At 35.3% G+C, this 16,821-nt stretch overlaps 1 protein-coding gene across 2 annotated transcripts in view; it reads right to left on the bottom strand.

Moving 5' to 3' along the window:
• LOC142338578 (neuronal acetylcholine receptor subunit alpha-10-like) overlaps window positions 1–16,821 on the bottom strand; it is a 63,367-nt gene that overhangs the window by 14,801 nt on the left and 31,745 nt on the right. For both annotated transcript variants that reach the window (XM_075388381.1, XM_075388382.1), the window contains exon 6: window positions 6,294–6,461. In XM_075388381.1, the coding sequence (XP_075244496.1) occupies window positions 6,294–6,461 (168 nt within the window). The remainder of the gene's footprint in view (window positions 1–6,293; window positions 6,462–16,821) is intronic.

Raw genomic sequence — 16,821 nt, forward strand, 5'->3', positions numbered from 1 at the left:
CACTCTTCGTTATAAAGAACTATGAGTTTAAGACAATTGAAAAATATCATTGATAACCCTGTTTCACTCTATAATTTGAATATTAGTAACAATATTTATGAAAAATTTTTTCAGAAAGTTCCGATTTTCGACCCACATAATGGAGAGGCATTATGTGCTCAACTGAGTTTCAGTCAATTTTTGCCTATAGAAATATTTGAAGTAGAAAGACATAAGTGGTATTATAAGAAAGCCCTTCGACGAAAGTAAAAAATTTTAATTGTAGAGTTTTCTGAATTCGTTCTTATTTGAGCATTTATCAAGGCTCAGTAATTTGTGAACGATTCTAAGAGTGAACAATGATTCACGCTAAATTCGTTGACATTTTGGATCAATTCAGCTCACGTGTAGACATTTTTCCTAAAACGTAGACCCTTTTTTAAAATGTCAAAAGAAGAAGCTTCTGCCCTTTTAATAATGAATGGTGGCTTAGTCATATGGTTCGACCAAAGTTTTATCGAACAGGTCCAATATTGAAATAAAGTAGACAGATTTTAGAAAATTCGGCGCAAAATTTTGGCAGTTTGGCTGATTTTGTTTGTGACACGAATTATAGCCTCAAAAGATGCTGCCAAGACTGTGCATAATTCTGCCGACGTATTGAGGAGTTTTTGAGGAGTTAATAAGGTTTGAAATTTCAAGAATTTTGCGCCAATAGATGCCATAAAGCATGTTGAATCAATTTTTACGAAAAAATACTACGTTGAAGAATTTCAGAGCTTTTCTAAATCGACTTTAGAAAACAGAGCATAATCGAAACTAAACAAAAATAATCGCACGATTGTGTGTGGCAGAGATAGTTTCCACATTTGCGTTTTGATCAAATCACAAAAGATTGCAGAAAAGTTTAACTTGGCAAAAATTTAATGTTTTTTTCGGGTTTCTGAGAAATCCGTTTTGCAATGCAGGTTTGAATAAAAGAGGGGGAAATATTGGAGTTTTTCGAAGAATAAAAAACAAAAAATAAGATTCCATCGCGAGATAACCAGTTTTTTTGAAAATTTTTGGCAAATTGGTATTGCTAATCTAATTCAACCTCATTTTTGTTTCAGTTACGTTTTTGATTTTTCTTCAACGGTTTATCTGGCGTTTATATATTTTTTATCAAATGCGTGAATTTTTTTAAAACAAATATTGTAATTTTGATTGAGTACCCAACCAAAGTTGTTGATTGAGTACCCAACTGTTTTTGATGCTATGTGCGTACATAGAAAGTTCTCTCTATGCAAAAACCTAAGCAAAAATGACTGAAGTGTTTCAATAATTTTACTACAACTATAAAGTTGTTATTCAATGTGTTGTAGTCCACCTGCAGTTATGAAAAGGTATCAGCAGCAGTTTCTTCTTTAGTTAGTCCAACCTGAATTCTGCAGAATCTATTTTTGAAAAACCATTTAAAAAGTATCGATGTTACATGCTCACTACGTTGCCGATATGATTACAAGATAATATTTTGTTTTCCGATGAATGAAATTAAAAAAAAACCGATGTAACAAACAAAAATTGTTAAAAATTTTAGCGATCAAAATAAGCTTCTGTATTGAAGACAAACAGAAAAGTTCTTTCAAAAAAATGGCAAGGTCAAAATGGCGCGTTAGAGGGCAAAATAGCTCAAATAATAGAATGCTGAAAACGATTGGCTTCAGTTCAATAGATCATTGCAACATTTTCAATTGGAGCACCCAAACAGATGATCAAACGCGACTATATTCATTAATGTTAATATGAAAGCCATTTTACTAGCGTTAACTGGATATTCGTAAAATTATAACCAAAGCGTACTTAGAGCCCAAAATTTTGGTTAAAAGTTGCGATATACTGCTTCTATTGCTTTTACGTTCTAAATTTTCCGATTTTTGGCTAAATTTTACAATTTGACGGAGAATTAAGCAAATTGTCTCTCAAATGCTTGGAACGCGAATTATGTAAAGCAATATTATGTAAAGCGAATATAAGATCTTTTGAACCAATTGAAAGAAATAAGTACACCAATCCTGTTTACTTATGTTAAAAAAAGAAACATAACATGAATAAATGAAAAGAAAAAAAAACAGAAAGAAAGGTTTCCTGCTTCACTTGATTACAACAGCAGCAATTTTCGTTAAAAAATGTAAAGCGAAAGTAAGATCTTTTAAACGAATTTAAAGACATAACTACACCAATCTTGTTTACTTTTGTTAAAACATAAGTAAACAAAAGATGAGTAAACAAAAAGAAAGTGGACAAAAAGATAGAGGTTTACTGCTTTGCTTCACTTGATTACAACAGGAGCTGTTGATTTTAAATAAAGCAATTAAAAATAAATTTGGAAAAATTACAAATAATCTGATAGAACAGTCCACCCAGGATGAGGTGCGCAACCCAGACCGTCCCTGATCACACCAACTTGGGTCGCGCACGGGGGGTTATCCGCGACCGCTCCACGGAGTCTGCCAGCACTCTCTAAGGCCAGGATAGTCTGATCAGGGCCCCATCAAGTGTCTGTACGTTCTGATCAGGGCACTACCTACGGTTTGGACAGTCTGATCAGAGCCCCGTCCAGCGTCTAGATAGTCTGATCATAGCGTGATCATATCCAGTATCAAAGTTGAAAACTAATCCCTGGCCAATAAACTTTTTCCAGTAATTTATTGGCAAACTTTAACGGAGAATTTTTGTCAGGCTTGAAAACCTTAATAATGACATTAAATGTCAAAAAATTGATAAATTTGCACGTTTTGTCAAAAACATGCTAAAAATCGTAATGTTAAAATGTTGAAACTAAGCAGTAAACTATAATAAAACCATAGAGGAGGTTCCTTGACACTTAGAGCTGAAAGAACTCAAAAAACGACAAAATTTATCAAAAAGCTTGAAAAGCGTGTTTTTAGCGATCGGTTGTTCGAACGTAGCCACGGGGGGTGGGGGGGGAGGCACCGGGGGTGGGGGGCACCGGGGGGCTGATGAGGGAGGGTGCGCAACAGTGGCAGCGCTGTGGGTGTGGGGGCAACAGTGCGGTGGGGGTGGGGTCAATAGTTGGGGATGTCAACAGTGGCGTTGTCTTCAATCTCTAAGAACCGCCCTTCGCAACATAAGTATAAGTCTCCAAAACAGTTTGAGCTGAAACATTCTAAGAGCACTTTATACCCGCCGGGCGCTACCTGTTTATCCCATTTTTGAGGACCAAAAATCAAAAGCGTCAGACGAAAAATCGGTCATGCGAAAAATCGCATAAAAAGACAGACAGGACAAATATAATTCCTACAAACATCGTTTGAGAGCAATTAAAAACCAAATAAGCATCGACAACTAAAACGCAAATAATTTCACTAATCAAAACAATAGAGCACAAAATAACTGTCGTAAAAAGTTTTTCGGAAATCAGACTTTCGAAAACCTTTCTGAACAAAAATAGCAGCATCGCTATAACAGTTTACTTCATTCATAACAACGTTGAAATTTATTCGGTTTGATGAAGAATGACAAAAAACAAGAATCCTTTAAAGTGGCTTAAAATGTGGAAGTTTGTTTTGCGAACTAACAGATTCGAATTAATAAAACTCACAGAAAAGGTACAGTTGAGTTCTATAATTAATCAATGTTCAGCAGTAAGGTAAGTATTGAAGCAGTTTTGAACAAGGCGACAAAGAAAGTATAAAAAAGGCGGAGAACTGTTTCCGACATTATTCAAAACGCATACAAATGCTATTTTAAAAATAACAGATGTTGTCATATAAGAAACGCGCTGCATGTTAACAGAAACGTAGAAAAACGTAAAATTAGATATTGCTTTACATATAGACCAGATAAAACCTGTCATTGATGATACTCAGCCAAATCACAAAAAAACTATGAAACTAAATTCTGTTTCACTTCAAAAGTGGCATTGCACGCAATAACGTTACTCGGTTTTTGACAACTGTTCTGCATTTTTCTACTAATTTAGCTTCCAATTGACACTTTAAATGAGTTTTAAAACAAAAATAGTTAGCCGATCTCTGAAATAGACAAATAGAGAAAGCAAAAATAGGATGCGACGTCACAAATTGTGTTGAGAATGCGATCAAACTGAAAAAAGCCTCAAATCATTTTTCATCTAAGCTTTATTTTCAAAAGACAAATTCGCCAAAAGAAAACTTAATGCGTATCAATTACTCTTTGGATGATATCCAGTCAAAGTTGCGTCTGGGCTAAAATACGCTTTAAAACATTTATCTAGTTCTTTAGATTTGATTAAAAAAATATCTGTATAAGCTTTGCGATTCTTCCAAAAAATTCCAGAAGACTTATACAATTGGAACAGGTTCCAAAATATTTTCTTCTTGTAGTTTCGGAAAAATGAAAAAAAAATCGAAACGATCCAGAATGTTTGTAAAGTTTCGTGTACCAAACTGGGTAAAAATGGGTGGAAATTTTCTCTGAATTTTTTCTCCGCAACTCGATTGTTTATTGTTTTTTTACTATTGTTAAAGGAAGTGTCAGAAGGTTATTATTATTGTTGTTTTGAGATTCAATCAAGAAGTTAGCTAGTTATATCTATGATCGAAACAAACAAAACTGTTCGAAAAAAAAGAAAACTTAGGCTAAATTGTCATAAAATGCGAACAAAACTTGTTGCTTTCTCGCAAATTTTGATGAACTTGATTTCCAAAATTCTGAAGCTATTTGAAATTATTATATTGATGTGGGATGCCAATGAAAACTCCTTGAGTTAATTGAAATCATCGTCGAAAGAACGATTTTTTTGACAAATATGGATGCAATTTTGGCGAAATCAGCATGAAAATGCTTAAACACTTCTTCCGCGTGCAAGAACTTCGTAAAATTTCTCTTTGCAGTAAATTTTTTTAGCCAGGGAGCATTAATTTAATGAGATATATACTAGCCTGGTAAGAACTCTTAAAGAAGAGGGCTGGCTAGAAAAACAGCTCTGTCTTCAAAATGTAATCATTCATAGCTTTTCATAAATTCTCTTAACTTTGGCGCAATAATGCTCATCAATGGGTTTGAGAAACAATTTTCATCTACAAGCCGTGAATAGGCGCACTATGGTGTCCAATACCTCATCGGACACATAAATTTTATGTCCCCAAGAGCAATTTCTGTGCCAATTTCATATAGCAATTTTGTCTAACAACATATTATTTGTAATTAAGGGTCATAAAAATACTTAAAACACTGGCGGTTTGAAACATGGTAGATTAAAACACTTTTACAGTTTCACTTTTTTACACATTAACGTATTGATTTACAGACGTATGTGATTTTTGTGCCGTAAGTGAAATAATACGAGCGGAACTGTGAAATGATACTGTTCAATAATTCAACTATCTAATACCTCAACTATTCCACAAAAGATCGAAACTGATTAAAGGTGGACACTAAAATTACACACGCTTCTAAATGAAAAACAAAAGACTAAGGCTACAATTTGACTTGCTTCTTGACCCTGGTTTTCAATGGTCTCCCCGAAGCTAATGCCAATGAAAATTTATATTTGACGTCTCACTTCATCACTGATTCGGAACAATGATCATGTCACTCTTGCACACTTGCCAGTCTAAATCCAAGTCTTGGCCAAGATTTGGCTGGTTTAAATCTAACTATGTGGCCAGCCGGCCTCGTTTCAAAATCCACATATGTTTTATCAGTGAAGCATTCCTTTGCCAGTTTTCTCTGAAATCTATATTTCTTTCATTCCAGGACCGAGCCCAACTAAACTGAAATCATCGCAACCGAACATCGGATAAATTATCCGCCTCAGTATGCTAAATCATGCTTTTAATAATTCTAATTTGTAATTGTGTCATAATGAACAAAAAGATCAAAGGGAATAAATTGGGATTACCACCATTGGGTATCTTCTCCAAATTGGGTAATTTGGAATTGGGTATAAACTGTAAGCAAACCTTCAATCCAAATCTTTGAACAATTTTCTTTCGCATTCACGTGGGAACAATCAAATCCGATTTTTTTTACAGATATAGTTGTTGGCGTACCTAATAATAAATGGGGTAAACTATAGCCATTATAGTTGACATACCATTGCAAAGGTGTAAACATGCCAATAATATACCAGGGCGAAAGAAAACAATTCCGCTCGACAACCCAAAAATGAGCTTTTCATTCTGTGACCAGTAAACTCCAAGAGTCCCAGTAAACTCATTATTTGCTTTCATAAATCAGCATTTGGACCCTAGATTATATACCATAAAATTCGTGTCATTTCAGATGATTTGTAGCATAAAACTTACAAAATTACCAATTTTATTTACTTTTTCGCCGTTCTCAGGTGGCAGAAGGAACACAAGGATGGACATAGTGTTGACAAGAATAGCAGGCACTACAATATTCCACGAGTAGAAGGCCATACGTCTGCGTAGAGTCATTTTGTAATGTAGTCTGGAGAAGGAAAAGTTGATAGATTTCACATTGTAGGAGCTCTAAACAACAAAAAAGCCCACGTCTGAAACTCAGTTTTTTCTAAAAGTCTCTAAAAGTCAAGTAAGAAGGCTGGCTGTGATTAAACGGTGAATCATGCAAGTACAAGTCGAGCAAAATTCTTTTCGTTTTTCGGGCTTAATATTTTCTCAAAATAATCTCAAATTAATTTTCGAGAATGTAGCTAATTACACTGAAAATTGTTCTCTAGAAATTAGTTGAGTACTCGTAAAAATTTTAAAAAGTACGCAATGACAAAAACGGTACTGTTTCTGGCTCCCCTTTGCCTATGCTGTCATATTTCTAACTGTATTGCACAAGCATGTTAAGCTCTGCGGTGGGTCTCTTTCTACTACGACAAATTTATTCTCAGCATGTTTAATTGTTCCATCATTTTTATAAAATGGGGGAATATATATGCAAGGCTGGCTTTTTACTTTTTCTGGAGTCAAATTTTCACTTTTTATTTACGAATCAAGGAGAAAAAAGAAAAACAATAATTTGTAGCCATTGTAGGCTAGCTTTGATTTTTACTTGTAAAATAAAAATGTCATCAGATTGAAAAAAAGGAGTTGTTTAACAATTTGAAGGAAAACAGGTAAAGAGAAAAGAGAAGTGTTGGGGTTGAAAGGTGGATTTGGGGGAATTAATGCTGTTTTATTATGGTTTTTATGAATTTGTTAAAGAACTGTATTAACACAAACTACTCAGATTCTCAAAAATTGATTCAACAAAACTGTTTTGAGCTGACAATTTTCATGGTGCGGAGAACGGTTCTTATTCTTAGAAATGTGACAATCTAAGTCACCCCAACTCATCTCTCCCCCACCCCCCACCCAACCCCCAGGTTATCAGCCGCCTCCCCCATTACTCCCCCACCACCCCATTAACCCCTCCCCTCCTCAATACTCAAACTGTCAACCCTCCTCCACCTCCTGAATCCCTTCTCATCTAGCCATCGCAACCCTACCCCCCGCACACACAGTCCTCTAATGCTAGCATCCCTAAACTCCAGCTGGCTACTGCAGACACCAACCTCTCAAAAGGTCATGTGAAAGCAATTCGCCCGACTTTAGTCAGTTGTCTGTTTAAGTATCATAGAGAAACATGAGAACAAAATGCCCTTTAGGGCTGACTTGCTTAATTTTTAAGTAAAAACTACAAAAATTAATGAAGGTCAAAAAATTGAGCTGCCTAAAAAAGTGATAATTCTAGTTGGGGCGGGGCGCTAAGTGGGTTGAGGAGGGTTGAGGAGGATATCAAAACATTAAAATATAGCAAAATAATTGCAGGAAAAATTTTAACCAAATTGTATGTATATATTTTAATTGAATTATATGAATTTGCTGAAATACATAGAGAAACTAAGAAAAAGCAAAGAAAAATTAATAAAATTATATATTGAAAAACCAAAAAAGATTTTGATTTAACGAAAATAACAAATTTATTGGGTGCATTGGAATAGAAAAATTAGGGGACTATAAGGATCTTTTCCGTTTGTGTCCCCCAGTACGTTATGCTCCCCAGTTACAGAGAACGTGTCATTACACAGTTAACCATTCTGTAAAAATATGGCACGTGTGTCTGTTTGATGCAACTAATATGCACCCACTGATCTGGGGGGGGGGGCACAAACCGAGGAGATCCGATATGAAATTTTATAAAAAATTTAGTTTTGTTTTCCGTTGAAAATCTGAAGCAATTTTCAAGACTATTCTTGCTCTATAACTAGTTCCCCTCAATTCCGCCACAAGGCTTATCAGCACGAACAACTGGGATACACCTTATGTATAAAACGACAGAAAGCAATTTTTCTAGAGACAGGATAAAACCAAAAAAATGGAAAAATTTTGTTATCTCTCTGCTGTTTGCTCTGGCCTCTCAAACGAACTAATTTCTTGTAATTGAGGATCTTTTTGCCAGAGACTATTTGTTTCAAAAGCAATAGTTTCAGGATTAAAACAGATAGACTGAGTTCATTTAAACAATTTTTTGCAGGAGTCTGATGTGGCGTAAGCTTATTCTCCAACCTACTTTCTTTTAAATGGTAGATGATTGATTCGACCGAACTATCCGAGAATTTAACGATAGGAATTCTTTAAGAGGGACAACAAAAATTTAATGTGGTGATAAAAAAAAAAACAATTTTGTTTTCAAATATGTTTATATATATATATATATATATATATATATATATATATATATATATTGTTGACATTAATGGTACTACAAATCTTTGAAAAAAAGACTACAATTTTTTTTATTTGTTCACTTCAAACAAACAACTTATGTCAATTTTTGGTTAAGGCTGGAAGAAGTCAATTGTTAAAAAACACTAGCTAAAGGAAGCTTTACGAGTAAAGATACCACTATGATAAAACAATGGATTTTTTATGGGGAATTCGTTTAAAAAACGATCATATAAAAGCAGTTATTGAAGACTAAAACGAATCAGAGTATTATCTTTGTCAACTCTGGAACCGTCCTCTCAATTAGTGCTTGCCTGGCATTAAAATGTTTTTTCTCCAACTGACTCAAAATGGATGAACCTTTAAATTGAACAATAGACCAGCTTTAGGTGAAAAAAATTCGAACATTTCAGTAATTCAGAGCAAAATTTTGTTTAAAAAATTGATTTGTGAGTTATTTTTTGGATAATTTTTTATTGTTTGAGTTAAAATGTTGAAAATTAGAAAATGTTTGAGAGGGACAAATTTTACTCTAAACAGAGTTTTTGCCAACGAAACATCATGGCAATCAACAACTCCAATCTTTGATGACATAATGATATTCGTAAATTTTATTTGAGAAAAACTTTCAATAATAAATAACTCATAATAGGTTCATCAATTTGGCAATAAAACGATTGACAAAATTCTGTCATTTACCATTTAATGCTTTGCTGCTTCTAGCGTGGAAATTCATTTTGAAGAAAGTGCTTTCAGAAAAGTGCTTCAATTTGAGCTCTGGAAAATTAATTGTCAGAATATCTTTTACTCAACACGTAAAGAAAAATGTTTGACGTATGTTGGAATGATCTGCGCTATGCACAGTTTTGCACGAGCTGCCTTGTTAACATATTATATCTAGATATGCAAGAAAAAAATCTATTAAAACTTAGTTCAAAATCTTGGTTCACAAGGAATCATTGTTATTATTTTCAATTCACTTCGAATCAACAATGCAATCACTCTCACTACCTTCAAAAAAAGTTTTGAGGTGCGTTTTCCATTCTCGCTCCCAACTTTTTTATGCTTCTTTTATTTTTAAGACCTATTTCAAAATCTTTTGATAATGATGAGCCTGGAAACGTAGCGGTGAGTCAATTTCACATTTTTGCGATAGGTATTGAATGAATACAATACAAACGAACTAATGGCAAATTCACGCTGCTTTCATAACTAATTTTACATAAATTACGCAAAAACTCAGCCAAAAAAAATTTTTCAACATTACATACATACATTGATAGATTATATTGGGTCTTATGAGAGCAGCGTGAATCAATGGTAATATCTTTTGAAAGTTGTCGTACGGTGATAGATACCTTTCTTGTATCTACACTCGTACTTTAGTCTATATGTGTCTGATTACTCCATTTGAAGGGCGAATGCTTATTTAGTTCATTTTGTTGCTAATTTCTTATTAACTTCCTCCCACTTTGCAAGTAATGTCTGTTCATGCTGTCTAGTGATTTCATACTGTAAACAAATCTAATTTTACTTCCCGGATGTTTGATCAAATGTTGAACAAACCCTTTTCTTCATTTTACTTAATTCAGTTGTCACTCTTCTCATTTTCAGCGCTATCGCTTAGTTGAATTAAATCTTTGTCAAACGCTTCTCAATTGAACTAACTAGATAGAAATCAACCATTCGCGACGCGATTGCCTAATCGCCAAGTAACCGACAAAAAGTAGATAGCACATTTGCCATTCGCGACGCAAGTGCCACATTCTATTTGGATAATACCAATCGCGACGCAATTGACCAAACTCACATTGATTGAGTATAACATGGCGCAGTCAGCAGCGGACTCAAAGAAAACTCCACTGCACATAGAAGCCTTCTGGGAGAAACCCACAGCAACACCCACTCTAACGTGGGACAAATGGACACAAAATTGGAAACTTGCTCTTCTCGCCAAAGAAGGAATACAACTTGACACTCTCTTAGATGATCCTCCTGTATCAGTAAACTATCCACCCGAACCTACATATGAAGAACCAGTAGAAAATCATACGCAGGCCACAGAAAGAGATCGTAAGGTTCGGAACCAGCAGTTGAAAGTGAACTGGCAAAACAGATGCAAGAAGGCTGATGAAATTGGAATTCTCTGTGGAAACAAACCATGGACACTCTGTGAGCAGAAGACGATATCGCTGCTGTATCTAAGCATTGGCACAGAGGGGCGTCGTATCTTCAAGAGCAAATACCCACACTTTCAAGTAGAGAAACAACCTCTAAAAGATTTGTGGCAGGCAATGGAGGAGTCATTTACAAAGGTTCGTAACATAACCTACGATCGTTTCGTATTTTATTCGTGCAAACAACAAAAGGGAGAGTCAGTAGAGAGTTTCTATGGTCGCCTCATAGAACTGGCAGAAAATTGCAACCTCGGAAGCGAAGAAACAACACTAATTCGGGATGCTTTCATACTCAATATGCTTGATCACGAAACTCAAAAGGAGTTGTTGAAGGAAACTGTGGAACCACCGAAAGCACTAGAAATTGCCATACAAATGGAAATGGGAGCACAAAATCAACAGAAAATTAACCAAAACTTAATGACAAGTAATACATCTGTAAATTACATCAACAATAGCTATATTCGCAATCGCAACGCGAATGCACCTCCAGCAAAACGTGACTTCACACGCTATCCATCTATCCCTGCAAACTATCAGTATACAAGTATTTGTACTGATTGCGGTCTTCGCTGGAGTCACAACCACAAACAGATTTGCCCTGCGAATGGAAAAAAATGCCACAATTGCGGTATATTGGGTCATTTTGCTCGGAAATGCCGAAAACCAAAGAAGCAGCAGAATTCAACACAGAAAAATCAAAAAGCAAACGTAAATCAAATTGAACAATCACCAGAAAAAAGTGATGACGAGGAATCAGTAAACTATATAACAAGCTACCAACAATTGTACCAACAAGTATACGATTCAAACTACGAAAGTGACTCAGACGACTACGTGGCAGCTATATCCTCAGATTCAGTTCATCAACTGGAACCATTGAATGTAGCAGTACAGATTGGAGAAATACAAACTTCGGCAATGATCGACTCTGGTAGTGCTGTGAGTATTATAACGAAAAGTCTAGCAAATAGAATCTTACAATCAACTAAATCTGCAAGATGGACAGATTTGTCAGAAAAAAGGAACCTAAAAACGTTCTCCAACGAACCAATCAAAGTCATTGGACATTTGGAAACTACAGTGACCTACAACCATTGGAAAGATGTATCAGCAATGTTGACAGTGGTAGATGACGGCCACAAAAACATAATTGGAAGAGATCTGTTTGGCTCACTGAGGATTGCAGTTGTCCAACAACAACCAGAAACTGGTAAATGTGTTAATAACATCACTAATTCTGCATGTAAAATTAAAGAGACAGTTGCGACGCGATTTCCACATTTGGTATCAAGAATTGGTCTATCTAAAACACATGTAGCAAAATCAAAGTTTCATCAAAAGTTTACAGCAAAGCATCAAAAAGGCCGACGTGTCCCGATAAATCTACAACCACGAGTTACAGATGAATTAGAAAGACTACAGACAGAAGGCCATATTGAAAAATTATCTAGTTGTTCGGATGAAAACTTCATATCTCCAATCGTAATAACCGTAAAGAAAGACCAGTCAATAAAGCTAGCACTAGATTCAAAAGTTCTAAATAAAGCAATACACAAAAACAAATATCAAATGCCAAATATTGAAATGTTAATTGATACCATCTCACAACACCTAACAAGTACACACAACAGTCAACAAGCTTATTTCACCACATTAGACCTTAAATACGCATATAGTCAATTAAAATTACATCACGAAACAGCAAAACATTGTAATTTTAATATAATATGTGGTGAATCTACTGGTACATATAGATTCAAAACAGGTTTCTATGGTCTCACAGACATGCCAGCGGAATTTCAAAAAGCCATGGACTATACTCTAGTAGGTTTGCAGAACACATACTGTTTCCTGGATGATATAATAATCGTTAGTACAGGCACTGAAGCAGACCATTTAGCTTTAGTTTTCAAATGTCTTCAAAAGCTAGATGACGATAATTTGAGAATTAATTTACAAAAATGCCACTTTGCAAAACCAGAAATAGAATGGCTCGGTTACAAATTTACACAAACAGGTATATCACCATTAGAAAGCAAAACGGCTGCAATTCTCACAATACCACCACCAACAACATTAAAACGTCTTAGATCATTTCTAGGATCAGTCCACTATATTGGTAAATTTATACCACACCTAGCACAATTATGCCACCCTCTCAGACCACTACTAAAGAAATCAGTAAAATTCGTCTGGACAGATGAACACACAAAACACTTTAATCTAATTAAAGAAAAAATAGCAAATAGTACTGAAAATAGTCACTACAATCCCAAATTAGATGTTCGAGTAAAATGTGACGCTTCACGCTCAGGATTAGGGGCAGCTTTAGAACAAAATACACCAGAGGGTTGGAAACCAATTGCATTCGCGTCACGATTTCTCACCTCAACAGAAGAACGCTACAGTGTTAACGAATTGGAATTATTGGGGATAGTGTGGTCAATTGACTATTTTAAATATTATCTATACGGGAAAAATTTCACGGTAGTAACAGACCACAGAGCTTTATTATCAATACTCAAAGAACATCGATCTAATAAATCATATAACAGCCGTTTGTCTCGCTGGATAGATAGACTGTTACCATACAATTTCACAATCGAACATATGCCAGGTGCAAAAATGGGACTTGTTGATTACATTTCTAGAAACCCCTTCGCTAGAGCTAAAAAGATATCTACTTATGATGAACATTTTGTTGTAGCAACAATTTCTAAAATTCGTGATTCAATGAAACATCTTATAACGAATAAAGAAACAACAACTAAAAAATTTCAGACTATATTAAAGTCAAATATGCCACCACAACAAATAAAACCTCCATTCGCACCGCGATTAACCACACAGTTAAATATTAATTCGACAAAATTTCAATTACCATTTGCACCGCAATTAACAACTTCACAGTTGAAACCCCCATTCGCATCGCAATTAACACTTAGAAATTCAAATGTTAATAATCAATTTGATCATCCATTTGCGCCGCAAATGCCACTTAAAACCAGCAAATTACAATTCGTACCAAATCAGCATAAAGTCAATAATTCACATTCCATTAGCAAATTCATTGCAAAAGAGGTGCAAATGTCAGACAGTAAAGAATGTGAACAATCTGAACAATTAGTCCCAACTCAACCCATTAATGGCAATAAAGCAAATAATCCACCAAATAACACCAAATTAAGCGCGAAAATACCCAAATCCGAGTATAAATACCACACACCAAAAAACAAATCGCTTTTTGCCCAAATTCAACGTTCAAACAATTACTTCGTAAATAAAGAGAATAAACCTTTAAAATCAAAAAATACAATAAACAGCCTCAGAATTATGTCGAAATCAAAAGCAGTCCGTTCAAAATCAACACCAGCAAAAGCACGAGTCACCTTTTCGGATACAACCCCATCGACCCCAGAATCAAACAATACAAGTCGTACCGAAACTCCAACAGGTAGCATGATCGATGAAACAGATGACCTGATGTTCAACGAAACACTTCAAAAAGTGTTCAGCAAAAAATTCCTCGCTATATTAACGGGGAAAGATGCAATCTTAAAAGAGGTACGAGATTGTGTATTACGAGACGACGCTGAAAGACTGCAGGAAATTAGTCCGTATCTCCATTCATATTGGAGAGACTTGAGTGTAAAAAACGGGTGCGTCTGTCTAGACGAAAGAATAGCAATCCCCAAAGCTATAAAGGATGCTGTACTCGAGGACATACACTCAACTCATCCGGGCAGTTTTGCAATGTTATCGTTGGCTCAGAATATTTGGTGGCCTTATATCCACAGGGATATATTGGCAAAAGCCAGTGAATGCAAGGCATGCACTGAGATAGGTAAGAATCTTAAACCAGTGATTTCGCACCGCAAATGGACACTTTTACCTAAGTGTAGTGAACCGAATGAGGAAATACAACTAGATTTTGGTGGACCAATTTTAAATGAGAAAGGAATAGAACAATATTTTATTACAAGTATAGACAGATACTCTAAATATCCTACGGCAGAAATAGTAAACAATGCATCAGGCCCAAATGTAGTTAAATTCTTAAATAATTATATATACCAACACGGAGTACCCAGAACTATTAGATTAGATCAAGCTAAATGTTTTACAGGAAAAAATTTTGAGACATTTTGTGCTGAAAATAATATTACACCTATATATGCACCAGCAAATGACCATAGAGCAGTCGGATTAGTAGAACGTATTATTCAAACAATTAAACGACAATTATCTTGCATGAAATCACAATTAAATAAAAAATTTCATTTAGAAAATTCATTGAAAGCAATAATACAACGCTTAAGAATATCAAAACAAAAAACATTAAATATTACACCATTTGAGGCACACTTTGGCAGAAAATGTAATACACCTATATCAAATATCACTACTAAACCTAATAATAAAAATTTGAACTATAATGCCATAATTAATTATTATTTAGACGAGGACACAATCCCAGGTCGTTCGTACCTAACGGAAGAACAATGGGCCGACACTGCATTATGCTCCGACACCGAAATAGAAAAGGTCATTTGCGCTGCAAGTTCCCGCGCACGATTGGAGCAAGAAAAACGCAAGGACGGAGAGACAAGATTCCTCAAACCCGAAGCTATTTGCCGCGAGATACCATGCTCCGAAAGAAGTATCCAAGTTAAATTGGCCAGAAAGCGACATGAAAGCCAACGACAGAAAAAAAATTTAGACGGTCTCTATGAAGTATTAGCGCCAGGGAGTACTGTCTGCAAGATAAGCCCGACAACGAGCGTTATAAAGGAGCCATATAAACCGGAAGTTAGAGTCCGAAATTCTGACATCGCGAAATTCGGAACACGAGCCGAACGCGAAACAAAATTACTAGAATACATAGATCGCCGCCCACAGAAAATAACAGAAAAAACATTAGAACAGAAAATTCATCTTCACAAAAAGGACTTAATTCGGAAAAACACCGGGGACAAGAAAATCAAGAGGAATAAACGACAAGCCGACGACGTAAGCATAGTTTCTTCTGGACGTTCTTGTATTTCAACAACAAGCAACATCGCACGATCACTAAAGATGCGTATTCCGAAAAGGAATCCAAAATATGACACAGCCTTTCAAAACAGACCTGATTTAGTACAAGTACTCAACATAAGTCCAATTGCGCCGCAAATGGATGATTCAACTGTAGCAGGACCATCTGCAACACAAACAACATCACCGACACCTACACACCCAACACCAATTTTGAAGAAAACTTCAAAACGTAATTTAACCATAAGCGACACATCGGATTCGGATACTTCCTCTGTCAGAAGAAGTAAACGAAATTTAAAGAAAAAGAAAACTCAGACAATAGTTGAAAAGGTTCGCAATACTGAAGGATATGTCGACGATCAAGATATCGAAACTGTAGAAGACTCGTACCAGAGCATTGACGATCGACAAGAACAACCGAGAGAAATGACCGTATTACAAGCGGAAATGGCTGGACAAAGTGACAGCGAATAAAAACTTTGTTAAAACAAACTTTTTCTCTCAAACTTATATTTTACTTATTATTTAATATTTTACTACTTACTAACCGGTGAATATTTATTAATTTTCTGATTTTAATTAATAATTTATTTTCTTTCCAAGGGGGGAGAAATGTCGTACGGTGATAGATACCTTTCTTGTATCTACACTCGTACTTTAGTCTATATGTGTCTGATTACTCCATTTGAAGGGCGAATGCTTATTTAGTTCATTTTGTTGCTAATTTCTTATTAACTTCCTCCCACTTTGCAAGTAATGTCTGTTCATGCTGTCTAGTGATTTCATACTGTAAACAAATCTAATTTTACTTCCCGGATGTTTGATCAAATGTTGAACAAACCCTTTTCTTCATTTTACTTAATTCAGTTGTCACTCTTCTCATTTTCAGCGCTATCGCTTAGTTGAATTAAATCTTTGTCAAACGCTTCTCAATTGAACTAACTAGATAGAAATCA

The sequence above is a fragment of the Convolutriloba macropyga genome, chromosome 4 (genome assembly GCF_964194025.1).
Source record: "Convolutriloba macropyga chromosome 4, txConMacr16.3, whole genome shotgun sequence".
In the NCBI taxonomy this organism is placed as follows: Eukaryota; Metazoa; Xenacoelomorpha; order Acoela; family Convolutidae; genus Convolutriloba; species Convolutriloba macropyga.